This window comes from Nycticebus coucang, chromosome 22 (assembly GCF_027406575.1).
Source record: "Nycticebus coucang isolate mNycCou1 chromosome 22, mNycCou1.pri, whole genome shotgun sequence".
In the NCBI taxonomy this organism is placed as follows: Eukaryota; Metazoa; Chordata; class Mammalia; order Primates; family Lorisidae; genus Nycticebus; species Nycticebus coucang.
In genome coordinates this window covers 16891771-16911778 of record NC_069801.1, presented here as the reverse complement: position 1 = coordinate 16911778, position 20008 = coordinate 16891771, and the positions used below count along the sequence as shown (strand labels likewise).

General features: G+C 54.5%; 1 protein-coding gene across 1 annotated transcript in view; it reads right to left on the bottom strand.

The window, feature by feature from the left end:
* Positions 1–19151, bottom strand: part of EPHA8 (EPH receptor A8) — a 34415-nt gene extending 15264 nt beyond the window's left edge. Inside the window, exons 1-3 of the mRNA XM_053576444.1 lie at positions 18919–19151; positions 13710–13774; positions 6798–7461 (exon numbers count right to left, since the gene is read on the bottom strand). Of these exons, the coding sequence (XP_053432419.1) occupies positions 6798–7461; positions 13710–13774; positions 18919–19012 (823 nt within the window). The 5' untranslated portion in view covers positions 19013–19151. The remainder of the gene's footprint in view (positions 1–6797; positions 7462–13709; positions 13775–18918) is intronic.
* Between the last annotated feature and the right edge of the window lie 857 nt (positions 19152–20008).

Here is a 20008-nt window from a genome sequence, read left to right as displayed (position 1 = left end):
GACAGAGCTGAGGATGGGACCCTGACACCAGAGTCCCAACTCCAATGTCAGCCTCACCCCTGAGCTTCTCCAAATCCCCTGGCCCTCCTCCCAAGGGCCTCCACCCATACCCTGTCTCCAGCCCTGGTGGAGAGGCGCTATCCTATCCTTTATGGGACACTGGTCCTTAGGTGAGACACCAGCCGTAGGGGCAAGGGCCATGTGGCTGAGGGCTAAAGGAGAGTGGGAACTGAGTGGGACAGGGAGCAGGGTGGTGAGAATGTGACTGGAAAAGAGGTACACATGGCAAGACCTGGGCCCCCAAACATGGGCAGACCTAGAAATACAGATTCTTGGCCCCCCCACAGATGCCTGAGTTAGAAGAGCCATTATGGGGCCCAGGAATCTGTGTCACAAACTCCCCACATAGGATCACCTGTCCAGGAAATGCAGACTTCTCCCCTCCCAGACTCACTGCCACCCTGGCTAGGACTGACCCTCTCTCCAGCTGCTGTCACTGTCTGCTTCCTTCCTCACCTGGACAGCTCCAGCCACCTCTGAACTGGCCTCCAACCCTACCTGTTCCTCCCAGCTTCCTGGGGACCATTCATTCTGTCAACCACTGTTCCCTCACGAGTGCCAGCTCTGGACCAGGTCTGACCTAGTCCTGGAGGCAGCTGTGAACAGCAGCCACAGTCTTAAGGGGCTGGCACCTTCGAAAGGAACACCCAGTGACAAGGCTGAGATCATTTTCTAGAAGGGAAATAAAGAGAATGAGGCAGCAGAGCCGTGAGCAATGAGTCGAGTGACCTTCCCCAAGGAGGGGTCGCTGTTTGAGTTGTGGCCTGAAGGAGTCAACTGGGCAGGGCCTGGGAATATTCTAGGCTGAGAGAATCTCTCAACTGTGAATCTCATTTGGTCACTGCCCGTTCAACTCCCTCACGGACTCCCCAGGACTTAAACGATGAAGCCTAGCATTCAAATCTCTCCCTGCCAGACCAAACCCCACCTGCAGCCTCCTTGAGTGCCCCCCTTCACTCCTATCCTTAGGCCACACTAAAGCACTGGACACCCCACCCCCCAATACCCAGCAGCTATTTCCTGCCCCAGGGCCTTTGCATATGTTGTAACTTCTTTCATCCACCTATTCAGCTCCTCTTTAAGATTCATTTATACTGTCCCTTCAATATAACTTTTCTAGACCTCTACACACATACACACACACACACACACAAACACGGAGAAAGAAATGACCATTCCCCTCCCTGCTTCTGCAGCCCCTGCTTGGTCTCACCACATACAATGCTATGGCTGTGCTTATGTATCTGTGTGTATGTCTCTCACACTAGACTGGGAGGTCCTGGTGGGCAGATCCCTGTGAACAAGGAAGGGGAGGGGTGCCCTGTTAGTCCCAGAGTGTCCAGTGCCTGGCATGAAGCCCAGAGCCCAAGCTGTTAACACCAGCAGTTTTCGCATTTTGTGGATCCTACCAGTAACTGCTCTGGGCAGAGAGAGACTCTGGAGGTTCAGGTGAACTCGGTGCTGCCCAGCCAGGCAGCTCCCAGCTCCTTCCATGGAACTCAATCCTTTGCAACAGGGACCACCAGGAAGCTTCCTGGGATTCTGTCTCCACTAAATCCTGTTCTGAAAAACTCAGTGCTTGAAAGCAGCTTCATTTGAAAAGATATCACGTCATTTCGCAGCATTTCATCTTTGGATGTTGATTGTATCTCTTTATTATAATAGCTAAAACCAGGTTAATTTGTAAAATTTTACAAACTTCAGAGAAAACCTGGAATCAAGAGAAATGATAATGCCCTTACATTGCTTCACAGACTCAGAGGCTGTAGAGTTGGAAGGGGCTTTTAAGCTGTGGGGTTGGGGAAAATAGGCCCCCAGTTTGAGGCATCTTCTCCCCTCTACGTGACTCTAAGAGGGTGCAAGCCTGACTGGGGGTTGGGCTTGGGGCTGGGAGTTTACTGTGATCTCAATTCTGCTTCCCAGAAGTGTCCTGGGAGGCTCAGCTGGGGCACAGCCTGGAGCACAGGCTTCTCCTTAGCCTAGGGAGCCGGGTGGAGATGGCACCACCAGGGGGAGGCTTTGCAGGGAGCTGGAAGATAGTTGTTGAACCTGTTGCTGAGTTGAATGACAGTGATCCTCACTGTAATTAGCGGATCCATGTCAATTAGCATCAACTTTATTCCTTCTTCCAACATTTATTCAGCTTCTAGTATGGACTCAAGAGAAACAAGGGCTGGTCCTGCTCTCAAGGATCTTTCAGAGCATGAGGGACAGAATTCATCATCCTGGGCTAAGTGACATTGAGCAAGTTGCTGGAACTCAGTTTCCTCATCTGTAAAGTGGGGAGAATAATAGTACCCAACCTCATAGGGCTGTAGTGAGGACTACACGAGTGAATACATGTAAATTCATGCCAAGGAAGTCCCGGGCACTTGTTATGGCAATTGGATGTAAGTGACATGAATACAACTGTTTGACAGAAGAGGTAACAGGCTCAGGAAACTCCAGCGCCTTGCCCCAGGTTCCCACTTGATCTGGGACACAAAGCCAGGTCAGGGAGCCTCAGAGCTATGGCCTATCCCCCTGGCCTCTCAGCACCGTCCCGGGGCTTGGAGATGGCTGCGCCGTTCTGTCACTCAGCAGTCGGCAGTTCTCACATGCTCAGCTAATACCCATATGGCTGTAACGTGTCAAGGCCAGATTAATCCACGCAATGAAAATAAAATAATCTTTAATAAGAATACTAATCACTAGGCCTCAGGGAGCCCGGAGACCTGGAGGCTGGGCCGGGAATTAATGGCTGAGACAGATGGAGCAGCTCTGGGCTGGGGCCCGGCCCTGCCCGACGACCCAGGGTGCTTCCGGAGTCTGTGTGCACCCAGGTGTCAGGCCATGTGCCAGGAGGGGCTGCTGCCCCAGCCGAGGGCACCTTGCCCAGGCTGCCTGTGAAGCTGGCAGCTGCCTGTGGCCCCGGCCACCTCTCTGCTCTCCCCCGCAAAGAGCTTGAGATTTGACAAATAAGGTGTCTGCCGGTGGATGGTCAAAGGAGATTAATTCTAAATCAGATTTTAAACACAGAAAGGCAAAAGAGCTCGTCGTTCATGTTCCCCCTCTGAAATGAGACTCTGATATTTATAGAAAGATGATTAGGGCCATGGAGGGTGATTTATATTCTGCGTCCAGGTGACAGGAAGGACAGCAACCAGGACTTTAGGCTCTGGGCTGCTTCTCCATTGGGAGATGCTCTGAGAGGGTCCCTCCCCTTTCTGGAGCGAGTCTGGGAGGCGGAAGGAAGTAGAGCTCAGTGCCGGGGAGGTCGGTGGGTCAGGAGCTGTGTAGTGTAGGAAGCTTTGTGGTTGAAGAACTGGGAGATCTGAGATGCTATCAAGCACTCCTGGCTGTGTGCCCTTGGGCCAGTCACTTTACCTCTCTGGGCCTCTATCTCCCCACTCCCACCCCGGTGAGATGGACTAGCTCCAGACAGCTCTGACATCATTCTATGCATCTCTCAGGCCTAAGTGCAATCTACGCAAGGCCTCTAAAGAGTTGCGTGACCAGGTAGGTCCCTTCTTCCCCTCAGCTATCTTGTCTTCTGTAAAATCAAGTGCTGCCCTGCCACCTTCTGAGGGGGAACCTCTGAGGGTGAAATCAGAGAGACAGGAAACCTGAGGTGGGGAGGGTGGCTGTTGATGGAGACTTGGCCCCCGTTGCAGGCCTCAGGCTCCAGACCCCTTCTCCTATCACTAGAAGGAAGGGGCTCTGGGCTGGGCATAGTGGGACCCCCTCTCCCAGCTCTTCCTCTGCTCAACTGTTCACTCATTTGCCCAACAGGGAACAAGAGGTCCCCAAACCGGGTGGGGGGGGGTGTCCCATGGGCCTCAGGTTGGGCAGGGGTGGTAGCAGGTTAGAAAGGACCTCTCAAGTAGCCCGGGTCAGGCACCCCACGGTGCGCCCAGCTCCTGTGTGGCTGCAGGCTGCCCACCAAGGAAGCTCTGGGGCTCTAAGGAGGATATGGCAGGCTCCTATGTGGGACCTATGCTGCTCTTTCCAAATGAGGTTACACAGTGACAGAAGCCCACCAAAAGGAATGAGAAATATCTTCCCTTGTGCGACTTAAAACTGGCACTCCATTCCCAGTCTCACTGTCTGCAGTGTACTATGAATTAATATATTTTTTTAAAACCTGTAATTATCTCGCAACTGGCATAATTATGTTGTATTATGATTTAAATGTAAAATTCAAAATACGCTGCAAGTCCCTAACCCTGTTTGGCTCTTCTTTATTATTTTTGTATTAAATGTGCCAACAGTACCAGGAAATGGAGGTGTCCTCAGCCACTCCCAGTCTCGGGAGATCCTGCTGCTCATGCCTGGGGCTTTCCTCCAGGAGCCCTGGCCCTGACATGCTGGGGAACCTTGGCCAAGACACGTTTCCTCTCTGGGCTCCACTTCCCATCTCTGCCAAAGAAGAAGGCTGGAGCATGGCCTGCGGCCTCTAGAAGGCCTGAGCCCAAAGTCAGGGCAGCAAGTCTACGTTCTATAAGCAGGTGTGTCTCAGCACACGTGGGACAAATGCCTGGCTCATCTGTGTTTGTGCTCAATGACTAAATCCTGAGTTGGGGGCAGAGGCTGACCCTGGGTATGGGTATGTGCTGGCCAGCCCAAACGCTATGGCTTACGCCGTACCAATTACTACTGTTGGACTGTCACCCTAGGAAGGAGGGAAGTGGGGCTTTAAAGAGGGTTTTATGGACAGAAGAAGCAATTCAGGGCTCTGGAATCAGGTAACCTGGGATCATATCCCTATCTGTTAATTAAGTGGAGGGGCCTCAGTTTTTCTCACCTGTAAAATGGGGCTATAGTACCTTGCTTAGAGGACTGTTATAAGGATGTAAAACTATTTGAACTCCCCAAAGGCAGAGACTCCATGTGCCTCTATCCCTGGTGCCTGGGACACAGCAGGTGCTCAAAAGAATGAAACACTGATATAACATGTAAGCAGCACTTATTAAAGTGCCTGGCACATGGCAAACACTTGGAAAATTATCACTAAGATACTTTATTATCCCCATAAGGATGACAGGGTGCTGGGAGAAGCTCTGGAAGAGAAAGCATCCAGGGTGGAGCAGGGCGAGGCTCAGAACAGCACCAACTTGCCTGCCTTCAGGTCCCAGCTCCACCTCTCACCAGCTGTGAGGCCTAAGCAGGTGACACTACCTAGGGTGCCTCAGTGACCCTGTCTATAAAATGGAACTGTAATAGCTGCCTTGCTACAATGAGAAAAAATGAACGTGTGTGGGGGACACCCCCTTGTAAGCTGTGACAGCAACAGGAGGGTTTGTCATTGTTATTCCCCAGCAGAAAGCTGAGAAGCACAGAGAAGTCTGTTCAGGAGCCTCAAGAGGCTGGTGGCTGGGAGAGTCTGCCCAACCGGGCTACAGAGGGCAGAACAAAGCCAGAAATAAGCAAATGTCACAGAAGGTGCTCTGGGGTGAGGGTGCAGGACACGTGAAACTCATAGCAGTTGGGGTATAAAGAAAGATTTCTTAAGAAAACCTGAGAGCCTCCAGGAAGGGCCGTGAAGGACTTGGTGGCTAGGAGGACGTTCCTGGTCCCAGAGATCTCTGGGCAAGATATCGCCTCTGCTAGAGGGTCCCTACATGCATGTCACTTGAGAAACGGTCAGCCTGTGCCCTGCTCAGTCCTGGCAGCACTGAGAGGCTTTTCCTGCCTGCCAGGGACTGAGAAGTGGGTGCTGAGGACTCAAGGTCCTCCTCATTGTGGCTCCAAGGCCTGTGTGGTAGCAGCAAAGGGCTAGGAGGGTATTCCCAACATCCAACATAAGGGCCCTCTGTCCCAGTTTTTATTGAAGGTGCCTGGGGACAAACCCTGGTCTCTCTGATCCTTGTGTAGGAACAACTCCCTCCCCTTCTCCTACTCAGCCCCGGGGAAGCAATGGTCTCAACCAGGTGTCACTGTGCCCCAGATGGCTGAACTACCATGTGTGTAGCTGATGGGGAGACCAAGGAAGGGCAGAGAGAAACCAGGCTGAAACCAGCTGGGCACCAGCTGTCTTTACACACGAGCTCCCCCAGCGTTCCCTGCTCTCAGGACGCCCAGCTGCACAGATCCTGACCATACACACACATTCCACAGGTCCCTGGATAAGACCCCCTGCACACAGGCAGCCTGGGTCAGGGGCCCAGTGATGGACCAAGCCAGACTCTCTGGGTGCCGCTGCCCACACATTACTATACTAGTCTCCCAGGCCCTGGGTCCACTCCCTTTACCCTACACATTAGACATTTAGCAGTTTAGAGCAGGGACTCTGGAGTCAGACTTCTGGGTTCAAATCATAGCTCTGCACTTTCTAGCTGTGTGACCTTGGGCAAGTTGCTTTGCTTCTCTGCGCCTCAGTCTTCTCATCTATAATACCAGAATAATAACGGTCTCTATTTCATAGGCTAGTGGTGGGTGTGGAATGAGTTAATACCTGCAAAGTGCTTAGAACAATGTCAGACATGAGTTAGCCCGCAGTACCCTCCCCTCACCCAGGCAGGAAGTCATAGCACAGCCCAATCACACAGGGACCTTTCTGTGTACCCCTCAACGGAGGGACCAGCTGGCTGTGGCTGTTTCCCTCCCTTGTCCCTTCCTCCTTCGTCCTCCCACCCCATCCCCAGCACACAGGTGGCCAGGTGTATGTGCTGACGCTGGAACACTGGGCTTTCCCCATCTTCCCCACCACTGGGACGCCCTCCCTGCCCCCGCAGCCCTGCCCAGGCCTCCGCGCTCACCCACACAGGCATCGCGCCGCTCCTCGTAGCCAGCGCTGCACACGCACTTGCCAATGGGCACCAGCCACTCGCCCTCGGCGCTGCAGTACATCTTGGGCGTGTCGCGCTCCTCCGAGTGCCGCACGCACTGGCCCCGCACCTCCACCAGCGAGGACGAGTCGGCCCCCGTCACCGCCTCCGAGAAGGCGGCCAGATTCCGCACCATGGCGGGGCACTTCTTGTAGTAGATGCGCAGAGAGAGGATGGCGAGGCAGGCGCCGATGTCCTGGAAGGCCAGGTAGAAGCCGCGCTTGCTGAGGGGCCCCACGCCGCGCACCTCGGTGTTGAGCTTGAGACGCCGCACGCCAAGGTCGGCGCCTGTGAAGCTCTCGTCGGCCGCGATGGTGTCGATTTTGAGGAACTGGCTTTCTTGTGTGCTGGCGCCCAGGTCGCGGTCCGACTCCAGGTAGTAGAGGTTGAAAGTCTCCTTGCAGGTGCCCAGCACGCCCGGCATGCTGTTGCAGTCGCGCAGCGTGAATTTGATCTCGGCGTAGACGCGCCGCGCGCCGTCCCGGGGCACCCAGCTCGTGCGCAGCCAGTTGTTCTGGTTGGGGCTCATGACGTTGCAAACCTGGTACGTGTGGATGGGCTGGAAGGACTCGTCCACCTCGTTGATGGAGTCCCACTGTGGGCACAGAGAACGCAACCGGCTAAAGCAGAGTCGGCTCCTGGTCCTCTTTTGCCCATGATCCTGCCACAAGCCACCTGTACTCTGGGTGGAATCCCAGAAAAGATGAAGGAGCTGACCTTCTGGTGGATTGTCAGAGCTGCCAGATGCCAGGCACCCTGCAGTCGTGATCCCTCAGAAGGCCGTCATCCTTCAGGGGAAGTGTCATTTACTGACTTTTTACAGATGCAGAAATAAGAGGCTCAGACGTGGGAGCCATTTGTCTGAGGTCACTGTGGCTAACTAACCAGTGAAGGAGCGGATTGGAACTCAGGTCTGATTGATGGCAAAGCTCCCACCTCATCTCTGTCCAGCTACTCCTATCATTCCTAGAGTGTGGCGACTTGCTTGGGTAAGTCAGCAAATCTACTTTCCATGTCTGCTGCTGGAGGCATCGTACTATGTAATAAATGAACCAGACCATGCCTCCCCACCCCCCTCCCCACACACACACATCCTCCAGCAGCTCCTCCTGCTGGTGCTCATCCAGTGACTGGCTGATAGACTGACTCCCACTGCCCCCACTGTTCTCGAGGTTCCCTTGCCCTCCACCCAGGGGCATCATAGGCAGGCCTAGGTCCCTCCAGAGGGAGGGCCAGGATTTAGGAAAGTGGAGTGTGACTACTTCTGTGCTGGCTGCTGGCCAGGCACAGGTGATTCAGACATAAACCAGACGTGCTCAACAGAGGGAAGAGACAGCCCTCTTCCCTATCTCTTCAGGGAAGAAAACGGGAGGAAATATTTGCAAATCATATATCTGATAAGGGACTAATATCTAGAATATATGAAGAATGCCTACAACTCAAAAAACAAACAGCCCAGTTAAAAAAACAGGCAAGGGACTTGAATAGATGTTTCTCCAAAGATGTCAAATAGTTCATGAAAAGATGCTCAATGTCACTAATCATCAGAGAAATACAAATCTATATCACAGTGAAATACCACTATAGGCCCATTTGGATGCTTACTATTAAAAAAAAATAACAAGTGTTGATAAGGATGTGGATACTGATGGGGATGTAAAACGGTGTGCCTGCTGTGGAAAACAGTATGGTGGTTCTGCAAAAAATTAAAAATGGAATTACCATATGATCCAGCAATTCCATTTCTAGGTATAAATACATAAATACATATATAAATGTTATATATATCCCAAACAATGGAAAGGAAAGCAGTTTCTCAAAAAGAAATTTGTACATCTGTGTTCACAGCAGCATTATTCACAATAGCTAAAATGGGGAAGCAATCCAAGTGTCCTTCAGTGGATGAATGGATCAACAAAATGTGGTCTAGCCATACAATGGAATATTATTCAGCCTTAGGAAGGAAGGACATTCTGACACATGCCACTACACAGAGTGGTAGACACAAAGTGAAACAAGCCACACACGTAAGGGCACATAGTGTGTGGTTCCACCTATATAAGGTACTTAGAATAGTCAGATTCTTAGAGACAGAAAGCAGAATGGATTCAAGAGTTTCAGTGCTGTAAAGATGAAAAGAATCCTGGAAATAGTGGTGACGGTCACACAGCAATGTGAATGCACGTAATGCAGCTGAACTGCACACTTTAAAAGGATGGGTGGTGCCTGTGGCTCAAAGGGGTAAGGCGCCGGCCCCCTATGCCGGAGGTGGCGGGTTCAAACCCAGCCCCGGCCAAAAAAACTGCAAAAAAAAAGGGTTAGGCTGGTACATTCGATGTTATGTGGATTTTACCAGAATAAAAAAGAGAGATATGCCAGATACACTCCTTGCCCTTAAGTGCCCCCAGGCCACAGGCCAGGCAGTGAAGGCCGATGCAACAAAGGGAGCAGGAATCCAGAGGAGCAAGACTCCCAGGCCCCTCCTCAGACCTCCTGACGTGATGTGTTCACTTGCTGGTCTGGCACTGGAATGAGGCAGGAACCTCTTGTGGGGTGAATACTGTTGGGCTGAGTTCAGTGACTCCTGAGGGCTCCAAGGAAGAGCTGGGGGCTGAGGGTGGAGGGAAGGGTTGAACTCCCAGTCCCTGTCCCAGAGCATGCAACGCCTTGACCTTCATCTCTATTGAGCCTCCATGTGCAACTGTCCTTGAACTACAGCTCCTATTGATTAAAGGGGGAGGGGGCTGATGACCACGCCAGATGATGCTCTGACAATCCTTGGGGACTGGAGCTTACTCCACAAACACTAGAGTGGAGGCCATGGGCATCCCAAGTCTTTTCCTGCCCCACCGCCTGACCTCATCTTGACCCTCAGTGCCCACATCTGTAAAGTGGGGCTCAGAGAGGCTCCACCTCAGCCAGGCTTGAGAGGATGCAGGGAGGAAATGCCTGCAAAGTGCTTAGTTCAGCCTGGCATGGGAAGGCACTTGACGAATAGAATTAATATGGAGCTGAACTGCCAACGTCTTCACAACCCACTTTGCCCACCTCCAGGGACCAAAGGGGAAGATGTCCTGCACCTAGGGGGCCACAGGGAGTGCCAGCTTCACCTGAGTTTGTGCTTCCTGATCCTCCACCCCAAGAAGAACCCCTGCTCCAGCCCCCACTCTGCAACCAGAGGCAGCCCTGCATCACATCTGGGGCTAAAGTCATTGTCACAATTAATGGAGCACCAAAGAGCCAGCCAGCTGCTCCCTGTCTGTTTCCTGCCAGGGACCCGGATAAATTAATCAGCTCGAGCTGGGTCTGCTCCAGCTGCCCCACTGATGCCAATGGCCCAGCCTAGCCCTGCCAGCCGTAGGAGCTACTGCAGGTGCCTGGAGTGGACAGGTTTCTGGAGGCCTGGAGCAGGGGCAGAATCAGCCCTGTTCTCTGCCTGTTCTCTGCCTGAGGCACCCTACCCAGCACTGAGTGCCACTCCCACCCCAGCTGCCACTCGAGCCCCAGAAACTGACCCTGACACACCGCTCCCCAACTCTGTCCTCTTCCCAGATCAGAATGTGGTGAAATAGCTATGTAGCCCCAGGGATGTCACATTCCCTCTCTGTGCCTTGGGCTTCTCATCTGTAAAATGGGTAGCTAATGCCAGCTCCTCCCGTCTATTCCTGGAGGTGGCAAGGATGAAGTGTCTATGGAAATGAACAATATGCCCTCTTAGCTTAGTAGATGGTGATTCGCCAGGGGAGGCAGAGCATATCTCAGCATGTAGAAGTTCCCAGGAACAGGGAATGGGGCACAGCCTGTTAAAGAGCAGGGGTTCTGGGCCAGACCTCCCTCAACCTTAGTGGAATTGTTCAGCCTCTCAGAGATTCCAGTTTCTCATTGCTAAATGCCCTTCTGATGGACCACCCTACTGATGGCAACTGCACAGCAAGTGTTCTATGCTCACTCCTGTGTTATAAATGAGGAGGTGGAGGCCAGGTGAGTGACCTGCCCCAGTCACACTGGCCAAAGGAGGCAAAGCACCAGCCCTTCAGGATCCAGCACTGTGTCCTTCAACTGAGTAACATATCTGATGCTGGGGACAGCCTTGCATGGCCCGTGTCCCCAGGCTATTGAACAGACTCCAGAATCAGAAGAGTGGACAGAACCTCAAACTTAAGCAGAAGATTCTCAGGCCCCTCCCCAGATTTCTTGGATGTGGGAATCTGCACGTTTCACCTGCCAGCCTGGCCTGGGTTCAAAGTCTAGAAGCAGGCGTCTTCAAACTTTTTAAACAGGGGGCCAATTCACTGTCCCTCAGACCGTTGGAGGGCCGGACTATAGTTTAAAAAAAACAACAAAACTATGGGGTGGCACCTGTGGCTCAGTCGGTAAGGCGCCAGCCCCATATACCGAGGGTGGCGGGTTCAAGCCCGGCCCCGGCCAAACTGCAACCAAGAAATAGCCGGGCGTTGTGGCGGGCGCCTGTAGTCCCAGCTACTCGGGAGGCTGAGGCAAGAGAATCGCTTAAGCCCAGGAGTTGGAGGTTGCTGTGAGCTGTGTGACGCCATGGCACTCTACTGAGGGCCATAAAGTGAGACTCTGTCTCTACAAAAAAAAAAAAAATTAAAGTTAAAAAAAAAAACTATGAACAAATTCCTATGCACACTGCACATCTTATTTTGAAGTAAAAAAACAAAACAGGAACAAATAGAATCACACTGCCTCATGTGGCCCGCGGGCCGCAGTTTGAGGACCCCTGGTCTAGAGAGTTGGGGACCCAGGCATTTCCCTCCAGCCTTCTTTCCTTTCTGGGCAAGTCAACCTCCAGGCCTATAAAGGTGGGCATGGTCCCTGGCTCAGCAGACAATGCAGAATTGCCTCCCACCTGTCACAGTGAGGTCACAGGGTAGGCCTCACTACCTGTATTTATAAGGTGGCATCAGGGATGCAATGCAGGCTCCAAGCCCAGAGAGACTTGATTCGAGTCTCAGCTTGCCATCACTTGGAACCTGTCTGAGCCTCAGTTTCCTCATCTGTGAAATGGGTTGGCTATACCCACTTTGAAGGATTTGTTGTGAGGATTAAAGGAGATGATATCTGTGAATTGGTAAGAGTTATGTGAATATCAGTTATTTTGTTCTAATTCTCCAACAAAATAAGAGAATGCTGACCTATGCTGTACAGCGTCCTGCAAACAAAAGCACCTTAGATCACCAGTGTGACCATCCATAAAACATGCCCAGCATGCTCCTCAAAACCCTGATGACTCTTTGTTACTCTTAACACCAAGTCCGAGGCTTTTAGTGGGACAGAGACATTCCACAGCCAACCTGGGGCTAGGTGTGTCCCTCCTGCTGGGACTCAGGGAATGCCACCTCAGCCAACAGCTGGGCAGTCAGCATGGAACCAACCTCCTGAGCCCCACACCTGACCTCCTCCTGGGTCAGCCTCTGCCACAGGCTGGGCCGGCTCACTTCCCCAAAGCCCTTCCACACCCATGCTCACCTGGGGTGACAGCCACAGGGAAGAGTGTTACACAGAGAGGGAGAATGGGGTCCAGGGAGGGTGAAGGGACACCCAAAGGACCTGGCCTCCATCCTCAGGCAGGGATGACATGCTCAGGCTGCAGCACTGGCCTAGGAGGTGTGGGCTCCCTCCTGGCTCCCAGGCCTGCACAGTCAGGGCCACGTGGCCTGACCCCTAGCTCCTCAAAGCCCAGTGCAGGATGGCTGGTGACAGCAGACTCAGCTCACTTCTGCCTGGTGACAAGACCTCCAGAGAAAGGCCTGGGCTCTGTTTGGACCTCTGTCCAGAGGCCAAAAACAGCCCAGATAAAAATTCACCTCCAAAATTAAGAAAGGCTCTCTTTCTGGGTAGCTCTTGGTGTCATTACCATCATCATTATTAACATTATTATCTCTCTGTCCTCAGAGCCCTGGAAGCTAAAGTGTTCATGAAAGAAGTGGGGTGTGCATGATGTGCTTGTGTATGTGGTGGGTCAGTGTGAGTGTGTGCTCACCATCTGGGGTAGGGTTAGCACGATGGTGGGGGGGCGGAGATTTACACAAGGTAATAACCATGTGAGCGATATACACTAATAATAATGCTAATGATCACTAGAAAGCCCACATCTATTGAGGCCTCACCAAGTATGGGCATGATGCTACCCCTGCCACAAAACCATCAGCTGCTTGTACCTTTCTAAAGACAGGGCAACTGAGACTTGGGTGGGTGACATGGTGACTCAGGACCACCCAGCTCATCGACGACAAAGGTGGGACACTGCTGGGCCCAGGGGCTCACTTTTACTCTGCTGCCCCACCTTACAGGATTCAGTCCCCAGTGGGGGACTGGGTGGTGCAGGCTTGTAGCAACAAGGAGGCTGGGGGGCATCATCTGTGAGTACACAGCTCACAGGGACCTTGTGGGCTGAGCCCAGAGTCACCTTGAGGCCAGATGTGCCTGGGAGCTTGGCCAGAGTAGGGGTTGACAATGCCACCCAGGTGGTTCTGACAATGAAGGGAGACCAGCAGCGGCTGCAGGAGCTGGAACAGCTCCCGATGAGGGAAGGGTAGTAAAAGAGGGAACAGGTCCAGAAGGCAGGAAGGCCTGGCCTTCCTCGATGTCACTGTGTCCCAGGCTATCCTAGACCCGGTCTTGGCACATTGTAAATCAGGGCTGATCAGTAATCCCAGGGTTCTATGCGCACCAAACTGGTAAGAAATCAGCTGCTCTGCCTCCAACTTCTATGTGTCCTTGGGTAAGTTCCTTTACCTCTCTGGGACTCTGCATCCTTTTGATCTGAGTCACAGCCTCCCTCTGCTCACAATGACGCTGTCCCCATTGCCCATCACTCACCCCATGTGCTGGATATGTGAGCCAGCCCCAGTCTCCATGGATGGTCGATGTGTCCAGCAAATTCACTATGAAACAGAGACAAGAGGACATCAGGCCCCTGTGAACCCCTCCCTGGCCATGCCAGGCCACTCTCAGCCCCTGACACACAGCTCCGTGTCTGTGCACACGTTCCCTCTGCCTGGACACCCTTTCTCGCTTCCCCTATCCTTGAAGACCAGTTCACGTTCCCCCTCTTCCCTGAAGGCTTCCTCCACGATTTTGGCCAAAAATCTATCTTCTAAACTTCCAGAATACAACCTGACCAAGTGGTCAGTGTGCGGTAGGATGGTTAAGAGGGGGGCACAGGAGTCTGGCAGGCCCAGATCAGAATCCCAGCTTTCCCACTTAGGAGCTGTATGTCCTTGGGCCAGTCCCTTCACTACCCTGAGCCTCAGCTTTCTCCTCCATGATATATGGGGAATGACAGTGGTTCCTGCCTCACAGGGCTTCTGCTAGGAGGGCCTGATCCTTGTTTCACTCATGTGATGTAACGGCATTCGAGTGTTCATGCTGTGAAGTCATGCCTCCCATATGAGGACTGGGCCCATCTGTATAATCCTCAGTGTCCCCAGGGTGGTGTCTGGCATCTAACAGGTCCTCTGAGCACATGTAGGGTGGGGTGGGGTTAGAGGAGGGAGACCTGCCTCTGAGCGAGCACCTACTATGTGCTGAGAAGTAGTAATTATTATCTGCAAGAGGAGAAGTAGTAATCATTATCTCCGCTTATGGATGAAAGAACCAACCACAGAGAAGCCCAGACACTTGCCTGGATCCCCAAAGGTGTAACTGTCAGGGGTGGCATTCAGAGCATCGGCTGTAGCAACCAGACAAAGCCACCACCCCTGTGTGCTCAGCCTAGCCTAGGAAACAGAACTCTGAGTAGTCCCCACAGTGGGGAAAGAGCACTGTCCAAAAGGCAAGTCTATTATAAGGAAGGCCCTGTGGAAAGGGGACCCTGTGCAGTTTCCCAACATGGCAGAGAAAGAGCCTGCCTTTGGGGTCATCCCTAAGGGTGGGTTGAGGTAAGAAGCCATCTGAAAAGCCCGGAGCTGATGCCCAGTCCAGAGCCTGTCCTCACCAATGCTACTTCCCTAAGTCCCGTCCCTCCTGCCGTTGTCCCCTTACTTACTGTTTAGAACCTGAGGATGCGATTGCAGTTCAGTAAGTCCTTCTGTAAGTCCTTTGCCCTTTCTGGGCCCCTGATTCCTTTCCATCTAGCTGGGGCTAGCTGTATGAGAGGCTCCAGAGTCCATTTCACCCTCTCTTCCATGAACCTCCTCTCTTAGCCAATAACTGGCTTCCAGCTACCCCAATCAGCAGGTGTGGGCAGGGCACAGAGGGTTAAAGCCGTGGCCCTCCTGGAACTTTCTCAAGGGGAGGCTGAGTGTCCTTCTGCCTGAGATTTGCATAGCTCAGAGCCTGCCCCTCAAAGCTAGGGACAAGTGTCCTCAGGAAATGTTGGAGTGAGGATGCTCTTATTTGCTGATTTTCTTCTGCCTCTCACCCTCCCAACCCACTGTCAGGGACCTTGGAGGAGCCAGCTGGAGAGGGGCTGGCAGAACCAGGGAGGAGGCCTCTGTGCTCCTCCCTGGGTCCCCAGGGGACATGTGGCTCAGGAGATGGAGCAATGTCCACAGAGGGATCTCCCCCTCCCTGAGCCAGCCCCACGCCAGGGGCATAGGCAGAAAGAAGAAGGCTTCCCGCCTCCCTCCCTCCTTCCCTCTCAGGCAATGTAGAGAAAACTGGGTCAGGCAAGCTCTCTCCTCCTGCTGGCTGGTGGGAGGGGGAGGGGGGCTGCACTGTAGTTTCCCCCAGACCAGAGGGGCCAAGACTGGGGACAGAGTGGGGAGAGGCCACCTACAGGTTCCCCTAATCCACCCTGCATCCCAGACACCAGTCTCAGGGCTGGTGCACCCCTTCTTTATGACGTGGCCTGGATGAGCTCAGACTTGCCCCTGCCCTGGAGCAACCCGTGGAATGTCCAGTGCTTAGAATTCTCCCCCGGAACACCATGACTTTAGGGCCTGCAGACCCCACTCTCTGGGCTGTCCTTCCTCTGGGAAACCCTGCCACATTTGCAGCTGATTCTTGGTCAGCCAGCCAGGGGGCTCAGATAATCCAAAGCTAAGTCAAAGTCGATGCTATCGGATTCAGGAAGAGCTATAGGATTCCAGGACTGTTCTAATTCCTTCCAGATCCTTCTCTATTCCTCCCACCCCCTCCCCCCATCCCCATCTCCACCTTCCCTACCTACCTCATGCCCCTTGTATGGGTGGGAATACGGGGTGTCTTTCAAGGGAAGCCAGGCCCACAGGAGGTCTGATCAGGAGAGGGATCTCAGCACCAAGCCTGCTTAGCCTGGGCCTTAGTCCCCTCGGAAATTGAGACCCTTATGGTCACCACAGCTGGCCGCTCTCTGGCCTCTTGCACCTGCACTGGGAAGCCAGTTTCCTTTTCTGGGCCTGTCCCCACTTGCAAAATGGGAGAATTGGATTCAAAGTCTCTTGGGATCCTTCAATGAAGTGAATCACTTAACCTGTCTGTGCCTCAGTTTCCTTACCTGAAAGACGTCCACAGGCATCCCTCTTAGGCTTATCTGCCTGGGCTGTTGGGGGGGATCAAACGGGTCCCTCCCCTCCTCTGAGAAGCACAGATAATTCCTAAGCCGTTCCTGTTTGACTGTGGAAGGCATTATGCGATTTCTTTTTTTCTCTAGCACCGTCACCTTCCCCCATTCCATTTCGCTGAGACTAATACTTAAATTGATTTACATTCCCTGAGGACTCAGCACATGATGGTGAGGCTGGAGAATTCAGGGTGGCCAGGCGATGTCAGCCAGGATCTGAATGACTTGGAGATCACCCCAAAGTGGAGGATAATCCACACAACTGAGTGGTAAGTGCCCCGGGGCCTGCCAGGGCTCAGGGGCATCTCTGCAGGGGTAGGGTCCTTCCCAGCAGGACCCATGTGAGAGGCCCGGTGAGGGGTATGTGGCCAGGTAAAGGCATGCTAACCTTTTCTGGACCCCAGTTGGGAACAGAGTTCCATCCCTGACATCAGACAGTCTCCCTAACAGGTTCTGGTTGTTCTGTACCAGACCAGGGATGGGGCTGGAAAGGACTCCTGGATGTCCCATGTGGAACGCAGGCCCCAGGTCTCCAACCCATGGCTGTGTAACCCGCATGGGGTAAGTGCCTGGCTGTAGACACCTCTGGCCCTTGGACAATGCCTCCCTCCACCCTGGACAGACCCCCACCTGCCTCTCATTCCAGACCTTGCCTCTCTCCCAGCTTATGCCCTTCCCCAGACACATCCGTCCTCTCTCCCAGGCCCATGATCTGTCCCCAGCATGAGAGTCTGCTCTGCATTCCCTCTTCAAAGGGCCCTGAGGCTTGCCAGACTGTGACTCCAGAGGGTGCTAGCTCCTCCCCAAAGAGAGATGAGGCAAGAAGTTGGGGTGCACCACCCGATGTCCTTGACGTGGGCCTCTCGGCATCCTGCCCTCTTCTCTATCCACACCCTGGAACACTATCTTCTTAGGCACAGTCCTGAAGGTCTGAGGCCCTTCCTGCCCTCTTCCCTACACACCCAGAACCCCCATGCCAGGTCTCTTCTGGTGTCCCAGGAGCCTGCACCTTATCCCCACCCACTCCAGCCAGCCTGCTCTGCCTGCTGTCTCACCTCTTAGCCCCTCTGCACGGCCCCTGCTCCCTGCTGGGCCCCAAGTATCATGTTCTCTGTCTGTGCCCCCGCATTTCAGTGGGCATGAATGAAAAGTGAGAGGGGCTCCTTATATATGTGGTGTGATGAATATAAGCATACGTGGGTGTTACATGTGTGTACACCTGTGCCTGGGTGTACATGTGTGCTTGTACACGTGTGTTGGCTGCATTTCTGCATATGTGACTGTGCTGTTATGTGGAGGCCTGGGGCACTGTCCATGCATGAGTCTCTGCAGGCCTGGGTGGGAATCCCGATGAGTATGTGTGCGCCCGTGGGTAGGGTGGGATCACAGTGAGCTGTGTGTGAGGGGGCGGATCTGTGCTCTGTCTGAGCGTGGAAGAGTGACACAGGCTCCGATGCTCACACCCCAATGTTCATCTTGCCAAGGGGAGAGCCCTGCTCTGCACCCCTGACATCAAGGGAGCCTGCACAGCGCTCCAGTCCTGGCTTCCTTGGGCCAGTACTGTGGGGACAGAGGAGGTCCAGGGCAAGAGCTGGGGTGTGGGGAGCTGGACCAGGGTGGCATGCTGGGCTGGCCCTGGAGTGTCCAGTGAGCTGAGGGGTGTGTGTGTGTGTAGGCAGGAGGCCCTGGAAGATCTTTCTCAGCTTTCCTTATCCCCAACCCCCACTCCTCCATCAAAAGTCAATCCCTAGACCCTTTTGATCCCAACTACTCAGTTTACACACCCATCCCTACACCACTCCCACTCCCTTTCCTCAGGGCCACCCCGAGTGCCCAGCCACCCTGACCAGTGTCTTGCCTGCCTCAGTCTCTCTGTAGCCCGAGCCCTCTCCTCACTGCCTCTTTCTCCCAAGACCACTCCTGCCCCCCAAAGCTGCCTCTCCTCCAGCTGGTGTTCCCCTGCTGTCATCAGTCTCTGGCCCTTGGCTGCCCCTGTCCCCAGATTCTCAACCGTGCCCTCCTTCCCGTCCCCTCCCAGCCCTGCCGGTCTCTGCTCTCCAGTCCTGGTTTCTGTCCCCCTCCTTTCTCCTAATGTCATCTCACACCCCCTTTTTCTTCAACCCTTGGAACCTTGTCCCCCATTCTTGTGTCCCTCTGTACCCCCCATGCCTGCCACACTGCTCCATCCTCTGTCCCCATCTCCATCCCCTGTCTGCCTTACTGTCCCCTCTCTCCTCCAGGCCTCTTCTCTTGTCTCTGTCCAGTCCTGTCCTCTCATCCCCAGTGTCCACCCCTCAGTTCCCTGTCCCCTGTCCTTTTCCTCTGTCCTCCAGTCCCCTGTGCCTCTGTCCCTCTTCCTCAAGCCTCAGGTCCCCATCTCCATCACTTTGTCTCTTAACCCCAGATCTCTCCCAGGTGCCACCCTTGCACCCCCAGGCCGAGGTATCTTGCTGCTTGGAGCTCAGGGTCGTGGCAAAGGAAGTTGAGCCGCAGGCAGCGCGCGCCGCGCCCCTCGGCCACCCCCGCCCCGCCGCCGCTGCTCACCTTCACCGCGCGCCGCGGACACGCAGGTGGCCGCCGCCGCCGCGGCCGTGACGACCCAGAGCGCGGGGGGCAGGTGGCCCCGGGCTGGGGCCATGGCCGGGCCGGGAGGGCGGGGGCGCCGCGCACTCCGGGCTCGGCCGCGGCGGCCCGCGCGTCGGCGCGCTCCCTCGCTCTCCCGCACACCCGGCGGCCGGGCTCACTCCGCGGCGCACACGCCGGCACACAGCGCACACGCGGGCACCCGCGCCCGCCGCCGCCGCCGCCGCCCCGGGCGGGGGCCGGCCCGTCACGGCGCCGAGCCAATCAGCACCGAGGCGGGGGGGGATACGGAGCCCGCACCGCGGACACCCGGTCCGCGGACACCGCCGCACGTGCGCAAGCTCACACTCACACCCTCTCGCATCCTCGGGGGCGGCGCACCCTGCGCCCTACGGCCCACACGTGGACTCGGAGCCCGGCGCAGGGAACCGGGCAGGACGGCCGGAGACTCGGGGACACAGACCCACCCTGGGATTCCCCTGTGGACGCACACGGGCCGGGCATCCACCGACGCACTCACTCTTACATGCGCGACCCTCGGACACACACTGTGCCTCCCATGGTGACACACTAGTTCAAGGACTGAGGCAGAGACCAACTCAGGAGCACTTTTAGGTAAAAAACAAAAAAGAAACAAACCTTCCCCCTCCCCACCCCCCCACTCCCCAAATAACCCTGGGCTTGGAGAGGCCAGCCAGAGTTTAGGAGGCCTGCAGTGGTCATGAGTGCAGGCTCAGGGACTGGAGAGAGAAAGGTTTGAATCTTAGCTGGGTGGCCTTGAGCAAGTTTCTTAACCTCTCTGAGCCTCAACTTCCATGTATGTAAACGGATAATAGCACCTATGCCCTAGGTTGGTTGTGAGCATTAAGTGAAAGGACCCAGGCAAAGCGCCTAGCAGGCTGCTGGGCACACACGTGGCTGGTAAAGGCAGCGGTTCCTCAGCAAGGATGATTATATTCTTCCCTCTTCCCTGCCTCCAGTCCTGTCCCCAGGAGTAAGTCTCATCCTGAGATGGCCTCCTTCCTGAGGCCTGCCCTGCCATGCTTAAGCC